A 14,079-nucleotide genomic window follows, 5' to 3' on the forward strand; every position below is an offset into this window, starting at 1 on the left:
GTTGAATATTTGGCTTGGCTGAAGTGCTGATATGCGCCAAAATGGGTTGGGAAGGAGTGCACTTTGTTTACCTACTTGCCCCCTTTTTGAGGAGTGAAACATGACAACACGACGGAAGCATCATGATGGGAGGTTGATTTAAGTTGTGACATAAAGCTGCAAATATGAAAAAACACCAAGTTCCTTTCCAAAAATGCACGCAAAGGGGACAATCAACCCCTCTTTACCCCAACACCAATATCCCGCACCACATAAATCTGCCCATACAAATCCGTAACATCAACAAACAACTTTACCTTCTCCATCTCTCCGGTACCCACCAAGCCTTGCAGTTCACGCATTGCTCTTTCCATCCCCCTTCTTTCATACTCCGCAATCCACATCAACTCCTCTTTGACCTTCTTCTCTTCCTCCCCATTCCCATCGCTACCCTCCAACGCACCCTCCTTCCCACGTTTCGCACCACCAGAAGAGGCAGTGTGGAACTCCGCAAAGTTTACCGAATTCAAATTCCCCTCTCCAGCGTCCCTAGCAATCGACCCATAGTCGTTATACATCCTGCACAGACTCGCCAAGCTTCTCACCATCGCTTCCGCCACATAGCTTGTCTTGGCGTCCTTGTTGAACAGATTGTCGGTCTTGTTGCTGTTGTAGGGATGGCTGTGCGAAAGAAGACAGGTGTAAAAGGTGAAGGAGAAGGGGCAGGAGGTGTGGTCGGCTGAGGTAGTGCGCACCCAGGAGTAAAAAGTTCTTGAGTCTGCTGGGGAAAAGATCTTGGGTTGCTCTTGTGTTTTGAGGGAAGCAGATGAGGAAAGGCGGCGGCGCTTGGACGGTGGGGGAGAGGAAGCATCGAAGGGCTCGGAGATGGGCGAGGGGAGGCCGGTTTCTTCCTCCCTGGGAGCAATGTTCAGTTGGTTGGAAGCGGCAAATTGGATGTTATCAGCAGCGTGCTGAACATGCGCCAGCAAGAACGTCTGCACCTCTTTCGCCAACCTGGCCTGTACACTCGCCGGTGCACCTCTCACAGCTGGGTGCAGCAAGATGTGTCTGACGTAGCGGGAGAGGGTAGCCCGAATCTCTTTCAGATTGGTAGGCGTGTGATCCGCATCTCCCCAGATACTTCTTCTCCTACCCGAGGGTTCAAACTCCTCGAAGACCTGCCCAACCACTTCCCTAACCGCTTCAAAACTTCCCCTGCTTCCGCTGTAGAAGCCTAGGAAGTCCCGCTCCACTGCGGTCTCCATGTACTCATCTACTTGGTAGTTGAGCATGGACAGGATCATCATCTCTTGGAGGACGTAGTTGCTCAGGCCTCCACTGTGACTGTGGCCGCCGGTGGCCTGGACACGAAGTGCATTACTTGCGGTCCAGGTTAAGGGGATGAAAGTCATGTACTTCTCGTCCCCTCCGGTAGCTAGGAAGATCCCCAGTTCCTTCCGCTTCCGCTGAAGAAAGCCAAGGGCGTAACAGGCCTGCATCTCCGCCACCCTCAACAGTTGCGGCGCGAGGGTTCTGAACAACGGCGTAAGAGAGATGAGCTGCCCTGCCTTCAGCACACCCTTGAGCAACCCTTCGGAAACGAAGAGCGACTCCTTGGTGCTCTGCACGACCTGGCCATCCGCGTCAACCGTCGAACCAGTGAAGTCAGGCAAAGGAACAGCTGCCGCAGCCAGGCAGTACGCTTCGCACAACACCGGCGAAGCATAGGTGACCTTCTCAATCCAGAGGTACTGCCCCTTTTTCCAGTCTTGCTTGTGAGCTTCAAGGAAGGCCTTGCCCGTTTCGATGCTAGCGGAGATGAAGTTGACACCGTGCATGCGTCCGAGCTGTTGGATCCAGGGGAGATGGGAGAGCCAAGAGAGGGTGAGGATGCCGTATGCTGTGACTTCGGCGATGCCATTTGCCCAGGAGCCATCGAGACCTTGTGAGCCGAGGACTTTGGTGAGAACGTGGAGGGAAGTCATTGGGATTTGCTCCTGGAGTTCAGGAGCTAGTTGGAAGATTGATGCTTCGAGGGAGGGGTTGGCGGACATGCTATCGAAGAGGGTGGCGAAGGACTGGGAGAGGAGCATCATCCAGTAGAGTTCGTTGATGTGCTAGATAGTGTCAGTACTTGTCCTTAATAGCCGTCAAGAATGGGAAGCGCTTACCCATTTCTCCCTCACACTATCGGTGTGCACCTGCTCACAAAGGAACTTTGCCGTCTTGACAATCTGCTGGGCATAAACCGTTGGGTCATCCATCATCAACAGACACGTCAGAACATTGCAGTTAGCGCTGATACTCGGATTCCTCTCCCCTTCATACGTCTTGAAGTGATCCTTCGCTTCAAACGCCCTAATGAGCGACTCGACGCCCACCTTGGTACCAAGATGTCTCAACGCCATGATTGCTCTTGCCGTATCGTCCGCATCGACAAGTCCGCCGGGAACTGCGAATCGTTAGCACTTTCCTCTCTTCACCTCTTTCACCCCTTTCACCCCTTTCACCCCAGCATCGGCAACTCACAAAAACTAAACAACCCCCCCTGCCTCCCCCACCCCTCCTCCAAATACCCCCTAATCGCCCTCCCCTCCCTCTCCCCAAACTCAACCCCCGCCTCAACAAGCGTCGTAACAACCCACGTAACCTCAAACGTCTCGGTCGGCCACGCACACGGCACCCCTCCATCCCCCTTCTGCCCCCCATCTCCTTCTCCTTCAAACCTCTCCCTATCCACAACCCCCTTCAAATATTCCTCCGCCTGCTCATCCCACATCCCCTTTTCTCCTAAACCCATAAGGTAAGCAGCAGTGGACGCCGGACTAGCGAGCATACTCCCGTTTTCCTCTTTCAGATGTCCGACTTTGTCGAAATCGATGTAACCCCACAGCGCCTCGAGCGAGTGATACAGCGTTGAGCGGGCGGTGTAGACGTAGTTGGCGGGTAGCTTTGCCAGCTTAGCGTCGTGCAGGGCGCGGAGGGTAGAAGAGCCGGGGAAGGAGGAGAGGCCGGTGACGCCGGAGTCTTCAAGCAACGAGAGGAGGCGAGTGACGAGGAGCTCGAAACCGACTTGGTCGGTGGAGGAGACGTCCCAGGTGGAGAGCATGGATTGGAGGGCGGTGGAACCTTTCTCAATCCTGTGCTGCAAGGGCCAGTTCTTGAGTTCGGGTTCATGTTGTGTGGTGGGCTGGGGAGAAGGGAAGACATGGAGGGAGTGTCGCTTGAGGGCGAGGAGGGCGGCGGCTGTGTTGAGGATCCCGTCGATGGGCGTGGCGTAGGAGGTCCATCCGCCTGATGGAAGTTGGTGGCGGAGGATGTAGGTGAAGCATTGGGGAAATAGGAAGTGCCCGGAGTTGGGGAGTTTCTGGATCATGGATAGCCAGGCTGTGTCGTAGATGGCTGAGGAGGTGGTGCCTAGGCCTTTCCCGGAAGAGCAGTGGGAGGAGAGGAAGGTGATGAGAGAGTTGATCTGGGCTTGGAGGCTTGAAGATTCCATGGTTGTGGGTGAATGATGTGTGATGTTGTAATGAGTTGTGAATAGAGGATCTGTTGATAAAAGGTTAACTGAGACGGGGGCAGATGATGAAGTATTATACTTGTCATCAGGCCTCATGGCTGACAATTTCCTGTCCGTGGTTGCAAAGCATGAGCCGGATATTGACAAGCCTGCTTCTCACTTTCATCCAGCTTGATGGTTCCCCTGCTAGACTCCGACAAGTTCCAGTTTCGATCTACATCACGAAGTGATTTGTCCTAGGATCGTCAGGTTCTCTTCAAGTTTCACGAGGCCAAAGTTCTCAATTGTGACAACTGACCAGAGACATGACTGCGATGACCAAGCTGATAGAGGAGGATGAGATAGCTCGACTTCAAGACTCCAGCAGGATTCTCAGCTGCAGCCCCGTGGCCCCCATGAGCAATAGCCGCTCAGGAACATCCGGGTCTTTTCGGAGTTAGCCACTTCTTGCACAGAGAGTCAGCAATCAACAGACTGTTTTGAAAGTAGCAGGTACCCTTTTTTTGCACCGCTACAAAAAGCCACTTACGGCTGTTTCATCTAAACCCGCTGAACTCAAACGTCCGGAACACCAGCTCTGCTTCCGGGAGCCATCAAGACATTCACTCGTTGTTGATGGGCCTTTGGAAAGAGCACCGGTGTGGTTCCAGCACGGCCCAAATGCATGGTAATGATGGCATTAGCACACCGGCCTACTCGCCTGAACTCGCTTCGCCTTGTTTATCAAAACAATCATATGTTTCAACGCACGACATTAATCCATATCCCTCACGAGGTGGTCCGGTGGATTGGTAATCCGCCCACGGAGTTCCCAGTGCGACTGTCGAGGTTTATGCCGTGCTGAGGTGTCAACGGAGCCGTTGTTGTGTAACCCGGACTAACTCCCACTGCTTTGGGTCCGCCAGGGAGTGTGACACCATCTGCCAGGTGGAGTCTGTGAAAGATGTCTCACTTCATCACTATCCTGGGGACGATCCGGATCGTGAACCCAGGGCCATGGGCTGGGGTGTATGTCAGGGCAAGTCACCACGACGGAAGCTATTCCCAAGCCCCGGAGTAACCTTGTAGCGTGCAGTGTAAGACATGGAGTTCCATGGGGGTGGGTACACTGTGTGCCCAGCTCGACAGGGGTTGATAGCACGCTGCAGCCCTGAAATATGGCCCCCTGTTAGGCTGCGTTGGATCCATGACGGTGATCAGTCCAGTGACTGAAACACCGAAACTCCGGGGGTGGTGATGATGATGATGATGATTTTCCGGGACCTGGGGCTGCACGACGGTTGATGCCGTGTTTGTAATCAAAATTTGGTGGCTCAGCTTGACGGTGCCTGAATTATTGGGACTCCTCGGGTAGATGTATTCTCACCTTGAATGTCGCTGATGAACCCAGGCCAACATCCACGTGACAGACGCGTGTCGTACAAGATATCGCTTCGTCTCCAAGCGACCACTTGGATTCATGCCCCCAAATCCAGTTGCCTTGAGGTTATTAGTACTGGCCCTGTGCCGCACTCTTGCTTCACTTGAGGTGCCGCCAAGTCGATAAGCAAACACACGTAACAACAACCATAGAGTCATCCAAAAAAATGTCTTCAGCCCTTCTCAAACTCTTCAGATCAGCTGGAACTCGTCTCCTTTCCACCACAAAGCACTCATTCCTCCGCCAAAACTCAACCATGTCCGTCGAAAAGACGGCCCTTGAACGAGCAGCCGCCGCTCGCGACCTTCTTAAATCCACCTTTGGACAGCGCGTCACTACCGCCGATGACCCTGCCTCCGGGCCGATGGTGGCTCTCACGGCTCCCTGGTAGGTGTTTCTCCTCCTCCTTTCCCTTCCTATTCTCCCCATCAACCTCGACTAACCCACCACACGTAGGTCAACAACCTGCCATCTCCCCTCGGCCGCTTACTTCCAACCCGTTTCCCCAGCTGAAGTCAGCACCGCCCTCTCCATCATCACCAAAACCCAAACCAAATTCGGCGTGCGCGCCACGGGCCACAATCCCAACCCGGGCTTCAGCAGCACTCGTGAAGATGGCGTGATCATTGATCTGCACCGGTTGGATCACAAGTCCTTTGACCCGGAAACGGGGATAGCGAGCGTAGGCGCGGGAAATACCTGGGGAGAGGTGTATACCTGGCTTGAAGGAAAGGGGAGGAGTGTGATGGGGGGACGGTATGAGGAGATTGGTGTGGCGGGATTTGTGCTGGGAGGCGGAATGCCGGGGTTCGTCAATCTGAGGGGGATGGGGTGTGATCAGGTTCGGGGGTTTGAGGTAAGTTCTCCGGTGCTGGTGCCTGGTCATGAGAGGGGTTGCTGACAGAAACAGGTCGTCCTAGGAAACGGACAAGTCGTCTACTGCTCCGCCGAAATCCGACCGGATCTCTACCGGGCTCTGAAAGGCGGCGGATCAAACTTTGGAGTCGTTACCCGGTTCGATTTGCAGACATATCCTTTGTTGAAGACGCAGTATACCGTTAGCCTGTACAAGACAGAGGATTATGCCAGCATCATCGAGGCTTCGGTAGCTGCGCACAAGGAGATGGAGACAGATCCCAAAGCGGCGTACTTCACCAACTTCCACCGGGATTTCATCGCCATCGGGCAGCTGTATGCCGATACGCCCAAGGGAGAACCAAAGGCTTTTGAGCCGTTCCGGAAGCTGGAGAGTATGATGGCGCCGGTTGTGCCAAAGACGGATGGCACGCTGTCGACGCTGGCGCAGGCCATTGGACATCGGCCTCCCAAGGGGAAGTAAGTTTCCCCCGTTTCCCGTTCTTCTTGCCAGGATGAAATTGCTGACAACAGTCAACCACAGACGCGTCATCTTCACCATCTCCACCAAAGTCGACACCGACCTCTACCTCGCCATCCACAAGACCTGGCAAGACGTAACCGCTACCCTCCCTCCTTCCACCGAAGGCACAGACCTGCACTACACCATTCAACCCGTGACCTCTTCGGCCGCTCGCGCCGGCCGCGACAACGGCACCGGTGGCAACGCCCTAGGTTTAGAAGAGGTGTCGCAGAACTGGTACGTCTTCACATTGGAGTACCCGCGGAACGGGGATGACGCGGTGCACCAGGCTGCCATGGATAGCATTTACGAGCAGGTAAGGAAGACAGCGGAGGAGAGGGGGTTGCTGTTGGATTTTGTTTGCCCGACGTTTGCAGACAAGAGGCAGCATGTGCTGCGGGGGTTTGGGGAGGAAAATGTTGCGTTGATCAAGGAGGTTGCGGGGAAGTATGATGGCGAGGAGGTGTTTCAGAAGTTGCAATATGGCGGGTTTTTGGTGAGGGATTTGTAGGTGGTGGTGGTGATGGTGTAGGAGGAGAAGGGATGATGGTTTCCAGTTGTTGTTCTTGTCGTTGTCGTCATGTAGCGCGTTTGGAGGCGGGACACAGATAGTGGGTTAGCGGTCCCTAACACTTAACGGTGATAGATACAGCCTTAACAGTTAATGTACGTTACTGTCCCACCTCTTACAAACATCAAAACAGGCATGCCTCTTTCCACCTGCAGCGCAAACACAGCACCATTGACATCATCTTTTGTTCCCCAACTCACCACCTGCCGTGCTCCTCTTTTACATCCAGCGCACTCGCTTTTCAAGAGCGAGTTGACAAACACGATACTTTGGCAAATCCTGGCTGGAATCAGTGGCCCGGTTTATTGGCAATCCACGGCATCGGCCAGCTCAACCTCCCAAGTCTGAATGGCTTCAAATTCTTTGTCGTTTCTTGGGGGATAACAACAACTCGGCCTTGATACCCTCGCTACCGGCTTTACAGTGTTCCATCTCCGAGCTTTTATGCCGGGCCTATTTTGAGACATGTTCGCAAATCACCACGTGCGGACATGGACACCACCCTGCTCGCCCTGCTCGCCCTACGGACCCACAGTGTCTGTGACAAATTCCAGGTACCTACCACCCCTGCCTCAGCGCGTCAAGGGTACAGTGCTCACAAAGAAACTCCGAAGCATCACAGCATCAACACCAGGGCAATCCACTGTGCCCGCTGCATCCACTGCGGGATATGGACATCATGATATCTTGTTGTCTTTGGTTGATAATCACCTCCAGCTGTGATGGCTCCAAGATTTCATGACTACATGTCTCCTCCGAGTACATGTCGATGCCAGCAGCTGAAAAGTGATCGGAGTATCCACAGCCATGAACTCTCAACCCGGTCGGACTTGCTTCTTCTTTTTGATATGCACGACATCAGCCGTTCAGGATTCCATGTGTGATATCTTGCAGGTTTCCCATGGGATTGGGATGGCCGTTGAAGATTACAACAGGTGTGGATGTAGTGGACTCGACATGTACTGTGCTGTTGTTGTGCTGGCCTATGATTGTCAGGCACGCTGAAGGATTGGGGCCGAAGGATTGAACGCTTGACACCACACGGTGCCACAACTCCAGCTGAAAAAGTTGAAAGGTTTGTGACGAGCAGAGACATGAGTGTCATGTGGAGACTGAGGTTTCTGACTTTCCCTTCAGTATCACGGACTAGAAACTCCAGTCTAGCCTCAGCTCACATGTGCCAGCTCAGATGTGATAGCTTCAAATTTCTCGGCCTCTTCGCTGGCTCCGACTCTTTGCCCCCATGAAGACCAATGAATGACGCAGAGCAGGACAGTCAACAGAAGCCAGAAAGACATAAAGCACAACGGCCACGTCCCTTTCTCACATCCACTTCAAGCCAAACTATCAACTTCATCTATTTCACAACCAAGCCTTCACCAACCACTACGCACAAAGAAACAACACAATGAACACACTACACAACACCTCCTCCCCACCAGGCACCGGAACACACCACCTCAACCCCTTCCACCTCACCATCAAAGACCGAATCGAGCACCTGAGCTACCCCAAAACCTTTGCACTTATCCTTATAACATCTTGGCTCCTCTCCAGCACCGCCAAATGGCTTACCAACGGCAAGCGCAAGAAGCTCACAGTTCCCACTTTTGGCTATCGCTCGTGGTTCGAACCGACGCTCTTGTTGCAGACCAGGTTCGTGAAGGGGGCTAGGGATTTGGTGCATGAGGCTTATACCAAGGTAACTATCCCCGTCCAGAGGCATCAGGACGTGAGTAACTGGAATGTCAGAGGGGTCAGGGGAGGGTGGGGAGAAAAAGGCTGACGCAAGAAACATGAACAGATGCCAAACATGCCCTTCGTCCTCAAACGCTACGACGCCGATTTCTTGATCTTACCCATCCGGTACTTGGACGAGTTGCGCTTGATACCACTGAGCAAGCTGAGTAACAAGGGTGCTAATGTCGCCGTACGTACCTTTCCTCCCGTTTCCTTTTGTCCCCAAACAGTCACTGATCTGATGTCCGCAGAACCTCGTCCCCGAATACCACGGCATAACCTTCCTTCTCACCAACAACCTCCACGTCGAAGTCCTCCGCAAAAAACTCACCCCGGAGCTCTGGAAGTTCATCGACCTCGCCTCCTCCGAGCTCTCACACGGGTGGGACATCTCCCTCCCTCTCTCTGAACTCTCCACGAACGGGAACGACTGGGTCAAAATCGATTTCGAACACACCGTTAGGGATCTAGTCGCTCGCATGACCGCCAAAGTCTTCTTGGGTTCTCCGGCCTGCCGCGATGAGACCTGGCTGGGTATTTCTGTCGACTTTTCTATTGATCTCTTCACAGCCAGTTTCACCATGAAGATGTTTCCTCCCTGGATGTACCCCGTCGTTGCGCCTTTGATCCCGGCTAGGAGGCGGGTGTTGAGGCAGTTGAAGGCTGCGCAACTCATCGTCGGGGAACAGATGAGGAAGCACGATTCGCTGAAGGAGAAGAGGGCGCAAGCGGAACGTGGGGAGGTAGCGCTCACGGAAGAGGAGGCGCAGGATACGTTGCTCGATTGGATGCTTGACCATGGAAAGGGGGATGAGGTGAAAGTGGAGGAGATGAGTGCGCGACAGTGTGTCTTGACGCTGGCGAGCATTCATACTACTGCGAGCCAGGCGGCCAATATGATGTTTGATTTGTGTGAGCATCCGCAGTGGTGGGGGGTGTTGAGGGAGGAGGTGGATGAGATTGCGAAGGAACTGGGCCCGCCAGGGTTGGCTGGTGGGAAAGATGGGGGAGTGAGTGTGAAGGAGTGGTGTGTCAGATTGGAGAAGCTGGATAGTTTCTTTCAGGAGACTCAGAGGAGGGAGCCGCCTATTATTCGTATGTCTTTTCCTTTCCCTTTCCCTCTCTTTCTCAGAAGAAGAAATGCTAACAGAAGCAACCAACAAAAGTCGGTCCCCAACGCCTAGCCCAACAAGACCTCACCCTCAAAGATGGCACTTACATCCCCCGCGGCACCCGCGTCGCCTTCCCCATGCTTGAACACCAAATGGACGCCCAAACCTACCAAAACCCGCACGAGTTCGATCCGATGCGCTTCTACAGAAAGAGACACGAGTCACCCGAGCAGATGCACTTGCACATGGCTGGACAGACGCATCCGAATGTGCTGGGTTTCGGGTATGGAAACCAGGCGTGTCCGGGAAGACAGTTTGCGGTGGCGGAGATCAAGCTCATTATGGCTAGGATGTTGTATGAGTTTGAGTTCAAGTTTGCGAATGAGAAGAAGGGGAGGCCGAAGACCGGGTATATCAATGAGATGGCTATGACGGATTGGAATGCGAGGTTGTTGATGAGGAAGAGGGTGAGGTAGGTGGCTGTGGCTGTGGGGGTGATGGAAGGGAGTTGAAGGAAGGTGTGGATAGGTAAATGGGCGATAGGAGAAGCTTGACAGTCGTGACAGTGTATGTGTGTCAGGTTTTTTATGGCGATGGTATTGTCTGTTGCTTCACCTTGTTCGCGGTACTCGTCAGGACTAGAAGCGTCTCTGACCCAGTAGTAGTACCTATCACAATATTATCACTGATCTCTCGTTGATTCAGGGCATGGCTTATTGCCCGATAACAATCTGCGAGTGGATTTTTTTGACAGTGACTTCCTTTGTCGGCCGGGGACCGCTTCATCCGAGGACGCGCGGACAGATAAAGAAGACAGGCCGGGAGGGCATGGATAAACAGAACGGTGGAAGACCAAGCAAGTCCCCCCCCCCCCGAGAAGCACCATTGATGAGGGAAAGATGACGAAGTTGGTTATCGGAATGCTCACTTGACCTTGGAATCCACATCCTCGAAGGATGCTAGTAAAAAGTGCGCAGTCACAACACAGCCGTGACCAGGCTGAAGAGAAACAAGATATCAATTAACTCAACACATAAGATCTGCCCTCAAGTGACTAACCACCATGGTCCAACCCAAACGCTAACTCCCAACTCCAAAACTACCTTACCAGTTCCAGTCCGCATACACAGCACGCGCTCAAAAGAAACTCTTCTTAATCCCCCCCAAAAACAAATCCCTCTTCTGCTTCTTCACAAACCCATCCACGTCCTCCGCCCACTTACTCGTCGAATTCGCCAAATTATCCATGCTATCGCCCATAATATTCAGCTTTTCCGTGCGCTCATTCAGCTGTCGGGTAAGATAATCGCCCCATCCTTCCGTTTCTTTTACCTGTCCCTGCAATCTTGCTGTACTTGACCCGGCGGCACCGGCGGCGGCAGGGTTGTAGACTCCGGCGCCGCTGCGTTCTGCGTCTGTTGCTGCCATCATCCTCTTTGAGGGGGGACGGTCGGTACCGCCGATTAGGAGGTCGAGGTCCGTGGGGGAAATGTATTGGGTGCCTGAGAGCCATTGGACGTTGGAGATTGTTGGTCTGGGTGGCAGTTCCTGGGTGATGTTGATCATGGTGTCGAGGGTGTTTTCGAGCGCTCTGCCGGATCCTCCCCAGACTGGTAAGACGGTAATTTCGGAGGGGCCGGTGAAACCGAGAACGTCACCGGTTTTGGCGATGACTGTTGATAGGGTGCGTAGAGGGTCGAGCATGGGTAACGGACGCTTGGCGATCTCGCGCAATCCCGGGAGGGTGTAAGAGCGGAGGGTGCGGTCGTTGAAGACGGCGACGAGGGCGTATCCGTGAGACGACATAGAGGTGTCAGCAGGGGTCACGGCGGCGGCGTCACAGAGGATGCCGGAGTCGAAGGACTTGGATGCACCGCGGGCGTGGGGTGGGCGGAAGATTTTGGATTCTGTTTGGGTGACTGTTGCAATACGTGTCAGTAATGGAACCAAGGGAAATGGTAAGAGAAAAGGAGAGAGGAAAGCAACTCACCAGCAACCAAGACACCATCAATCTGTCTCCCCTCCCTCAACCCAGCAACAACAGACCCCGTGGCACCCGCCTCCCGTCCCGTCTGCACATCAATAGGACAAATAGCCACCACCTTATCGTCCATGTTCGCAACACCCGCCAGCTGGACCGAATACCCCTGGCCAGAAGGTAACAACTTGAAAGTAGCCACCCTCCCGAGATTCGTGCCCACGAAGCAGCAGATACTCGAATAGTTCTCCCCTTCGAGCGTCATGACTCCAAACTCAATGACCGTCGGCCACTCCGGTTTGCCTCCGTGACTGGAGCTAGACGAATGCTTAAACAGCCCCCTCTTCTCTCCCTTAGACCATTCCGTGACAGAGCCATGGTGAATCACCTTTGGCCCTCTCAGGTCGATAATAGAAAGATACCCGCCCTCACTTCCGGCAGCAACGAACCCCACATCCGACACCGCCACCACCGAGACTCTCCCCTGAGCCATATTATGCATGACAAACGGCTGCAAGCCCTCCTTCAGACTTGGTTCCGCTCTGGAAGAAATATCCATCAAACCTCCCCTCTCACACTCCCCGGCTCTTGGCTCCTCCTTGCCAAAATTCTTGTTGATTCCCCACCGCCAGACGATCACCTCGCCCGTCTTCGTGCCGGCCGCGAACTCTCCCGTCTCCTGCGCCATGTGCATAGCCGTCGTTTCCACGCCGCCCTCAAATCGGTTGAGAGACCTAGCAACGTCCACTTGACACTGCATGGCATTCTCGATCTCATCGCCCCTCCCAACATCCCACAAGCGGACGATGTTATCGGCGTGCAAAACCTGGACGATATTCCTCTGCTCTTTCCTCGTTCTGTGACTGTATTCCACTCCTCCCCTAAGTATCTGCTCCCCCAAGCTCCTCTTCTCCGCCATACCCAGCCATCGTGCCCTCGGCACCGTTGAGACAGCAACCTTTTGCACAAAAGGGTGAACGAAGGACAGGGAGGGGTGCAGCATGTTTGTCGGGCTAATGGGAAAGCCAGAGGGGAAAGTCAAGGTGATCAGTTCCCCCGAGGAGAGCTGGACCAAAATGGCGATGGGGTCCTGAGCGCCGTTGAAGTATGGAGATGAGCGCGGGATGAGAACATAATTGACTACGCTCGCTCCCGGAGGCGTGGAGATGGGAAGGGACCGCTTGCCGTCGAAGTGGGCAGCGAGAACTTCCCAGGAGGAGGTGGCATAGATCGGGGTGGGACCGAGTTCGAGGAAGGTGAGGTTGCTGGCGGTGGGATCGTCGATGTTGTGGCCGCCGGCGATGAGGAGACCGGTGTTGTCGGGATCGGTTTGGCAGCACCAGGAGATACGGACGAAGGGCGCGAGGCGCATCGGTCTGGGTGGGTTGGAGGTGGGCTCGTTGACTTTGGTGTGGTATAGAGACCTGGCAGTGACGAGACGGCCTTCTTTGGTGTCCCAGATGGCGAGGCTGCCGTCTTCGTGAGCAGTCAAGATGAAGGTACCCGTGGGGTGCCAGGCCGCATGGACAACCTTGGGTTTCCGGGCCGTGTGCATTCCGTGGCCATCACCACCGGGAGCTCCAGCTGGAAGCTCGTATTCAAAGTATTTCTGGACAACATTTTGCTTGAACGAGTAGATGACGGCGCCGTTCATGTAGGCAATCAGGATCTTGCCGATATCTCTCGGGTGTAGCTGCATAGACACGAGTCTGCCTGCGGTCGGGTTGGGATCTCGCTCGCGCCAAAAGTTGGGAATGCGGAAGGTCGAGGGTCGTTCGCGGTCGAGGTCGTAGGCTGCGATATCACCGCTCTGTAATCCCACAAAAGCCCAATCCAGCATGGGGTCTGTCACCAAGCACACCACGCCCGAGTATACGTTTTTGGCAACCTGGTTGGCCGTGTCGAGGTTCCATATCGCTAGTTCGTTCTTGCTGTCGAGGCTGATGAGGCGGTTGGCGACGAAGCGTAGCTCTCGGATGGACGATGAGCGCGGTGGGCAGAAGAACTTGTGGACGCGACGTTGACCAAAGACATAAATCTTGCCCGGGCCGAACTTGGACTCGTTGGTGCCGACTGCCAGCAAAGACTGGACGGGGTCGTAGGCAAGGCAGCTGATCTGGGAGTTGATGCCGTAGCGGGCTTGTTCGTCGGGCATAAAGTGCATCGGCTGGATGTTTTGCGACAGGTCCGTCTGGACGCCCGCCTGCTTTGCGCGGATGAATGAGGCCATCGCGTCTGGTTGTTGGTATGGCGGTTGTTGTTGTTGTTTGCTCTCGTTTGTAGTATCAAGTGGGAGGGAGCATCTCCTCTGTCCTCAGGCTCGGATGGAAGATGGAAGATGATGTCGGGTAGAACCTGGAAGAGAGGGAGGGACGCACGGT

At 54.3% G+C, this 14,079-nt stretch overlaps 5 protein-coding genes across 5 annotated transcripts; 2 read left to right on the forward strand and 3 right to left on the reverse strand.

The window, feature by feature from the left end:
* Positions 1-212: 212 nt before the first annotated feature.
* B0H65DRAFT_423530 (uncharacterized protein) lies at positions 213-3,478 on the reverse strand (the record flags this gene model as incomplete). Its single annotated transcript, XM_062824464.1, has 3 exons — positions 213-2,096; positions 2,151-2,431; positions 2,509-3,478. The coding sequence occupies 3 exons, from the start codon at positions 3,476-3,478 to the stop codon at positions 213-215; spliced, it is 3,135 nt and encodes a 1,044-aa protein (XP_062682439.1).
* Positions 3,479-5,285: 1,807 nt separating this feature from the next.
* B0H65DRAFT_460286 (uncharacterized protein) lies at positions 5,286-7,035 on the forward strand. Its single transcript, XM_062826518.1, has 3 exons — positions 5,286-5,775; positions 5,830-6,254; positions 6,319-7,035. Exons 1-3 carry the CDS (start codon positions 5,665-5,667, stop codon positions 6,806-6,808), a joined length of 1,026 nt encoding a protein of 341 aa, XP_062682440.1. The 5' UTR covers positions 5,286-5,664; the 3' UTR covers positions 6,809-7,035.
* A 425-nt stretch (positions 7,036-7,460) lies between these two features.
* B0H65DRAFT_147511 (uncharacterized protein) lies at positions 7,461-8,125 on the reverse strand. Its single transcript, XM_062821025.1, has one exon. It carries the CDS (start codon positions 7,971-7,973, stop codon positions 7,611-7,613), a length of 363 nt encoding a protein of 120 aa, XP_062682441.1. The 5' UTR covers positions 7,974-8,125; the 3' UTR covers positions 7,461-7,610.
* On the forward strand, positions 8,126-10,251 carry B0H65DRAFT_147512 (cytochrome P450). Its single transcript, XM_062821026.1, has 4 exons — positions 8,126-8,570; positions 8,673-8,798; positions 8,860-9,703; positions 9,775-10,251. Exons 1-4 carry the CDS (start codon positions 8,277-8,279, stop codon positions 10,194-10,196), a joined length of 1,686 nt encoding a protein of 561 aa, XP_062682442.1. The 5' UTR covers positions 8,126-8,276; the 3' UTR covers positions 10,197-10,251.
* A 479-nt stretch (positions 10,252-10,730) lies between these two features.
* On the reverse strand, positions 10,731-14,029 carry B0H65DRAFT_490364 (lethal giant larvae like, C-terminal-domain-containing protein). Its single transcript, XM_062827728.1, has 2 exons — positions 11,711-14,029; positions 10,731-11,639 (listed from the first exon to the last, which is right to left on the reverse strand). The coding sequence occupies exons 1-2, from the start codon at positions 13,926-13,928 to the stop codon at positions 10,858-10,860; spliced, it is 3,000 nt and encodes a 999-aa protein (XP_062682443.1). The 5' UTR covers positions 13,929-14,029; the 3' UTR covers positions 10,731-10,857.
* Between the last annotated feature and the right edge of the window lie 50 nt (positions 14,030-14,079).

The sequence above is a fragment of the Neurospora tetraspora genome, assembly GCF_033439725.1.
Source record: "Neurospora tetraspora strain CBS 560.94 chromosome Unknown B0H65scaffold_3, whole genome shotgun sequence".
NCBI classification, from domain to species: domain Eukaryota; kingdom Fungi; phylum Ascomycota; class Sordariomycetes; order Sordariales; family Sordariaceae; genus Neurospora; species Neurospora tetraspora.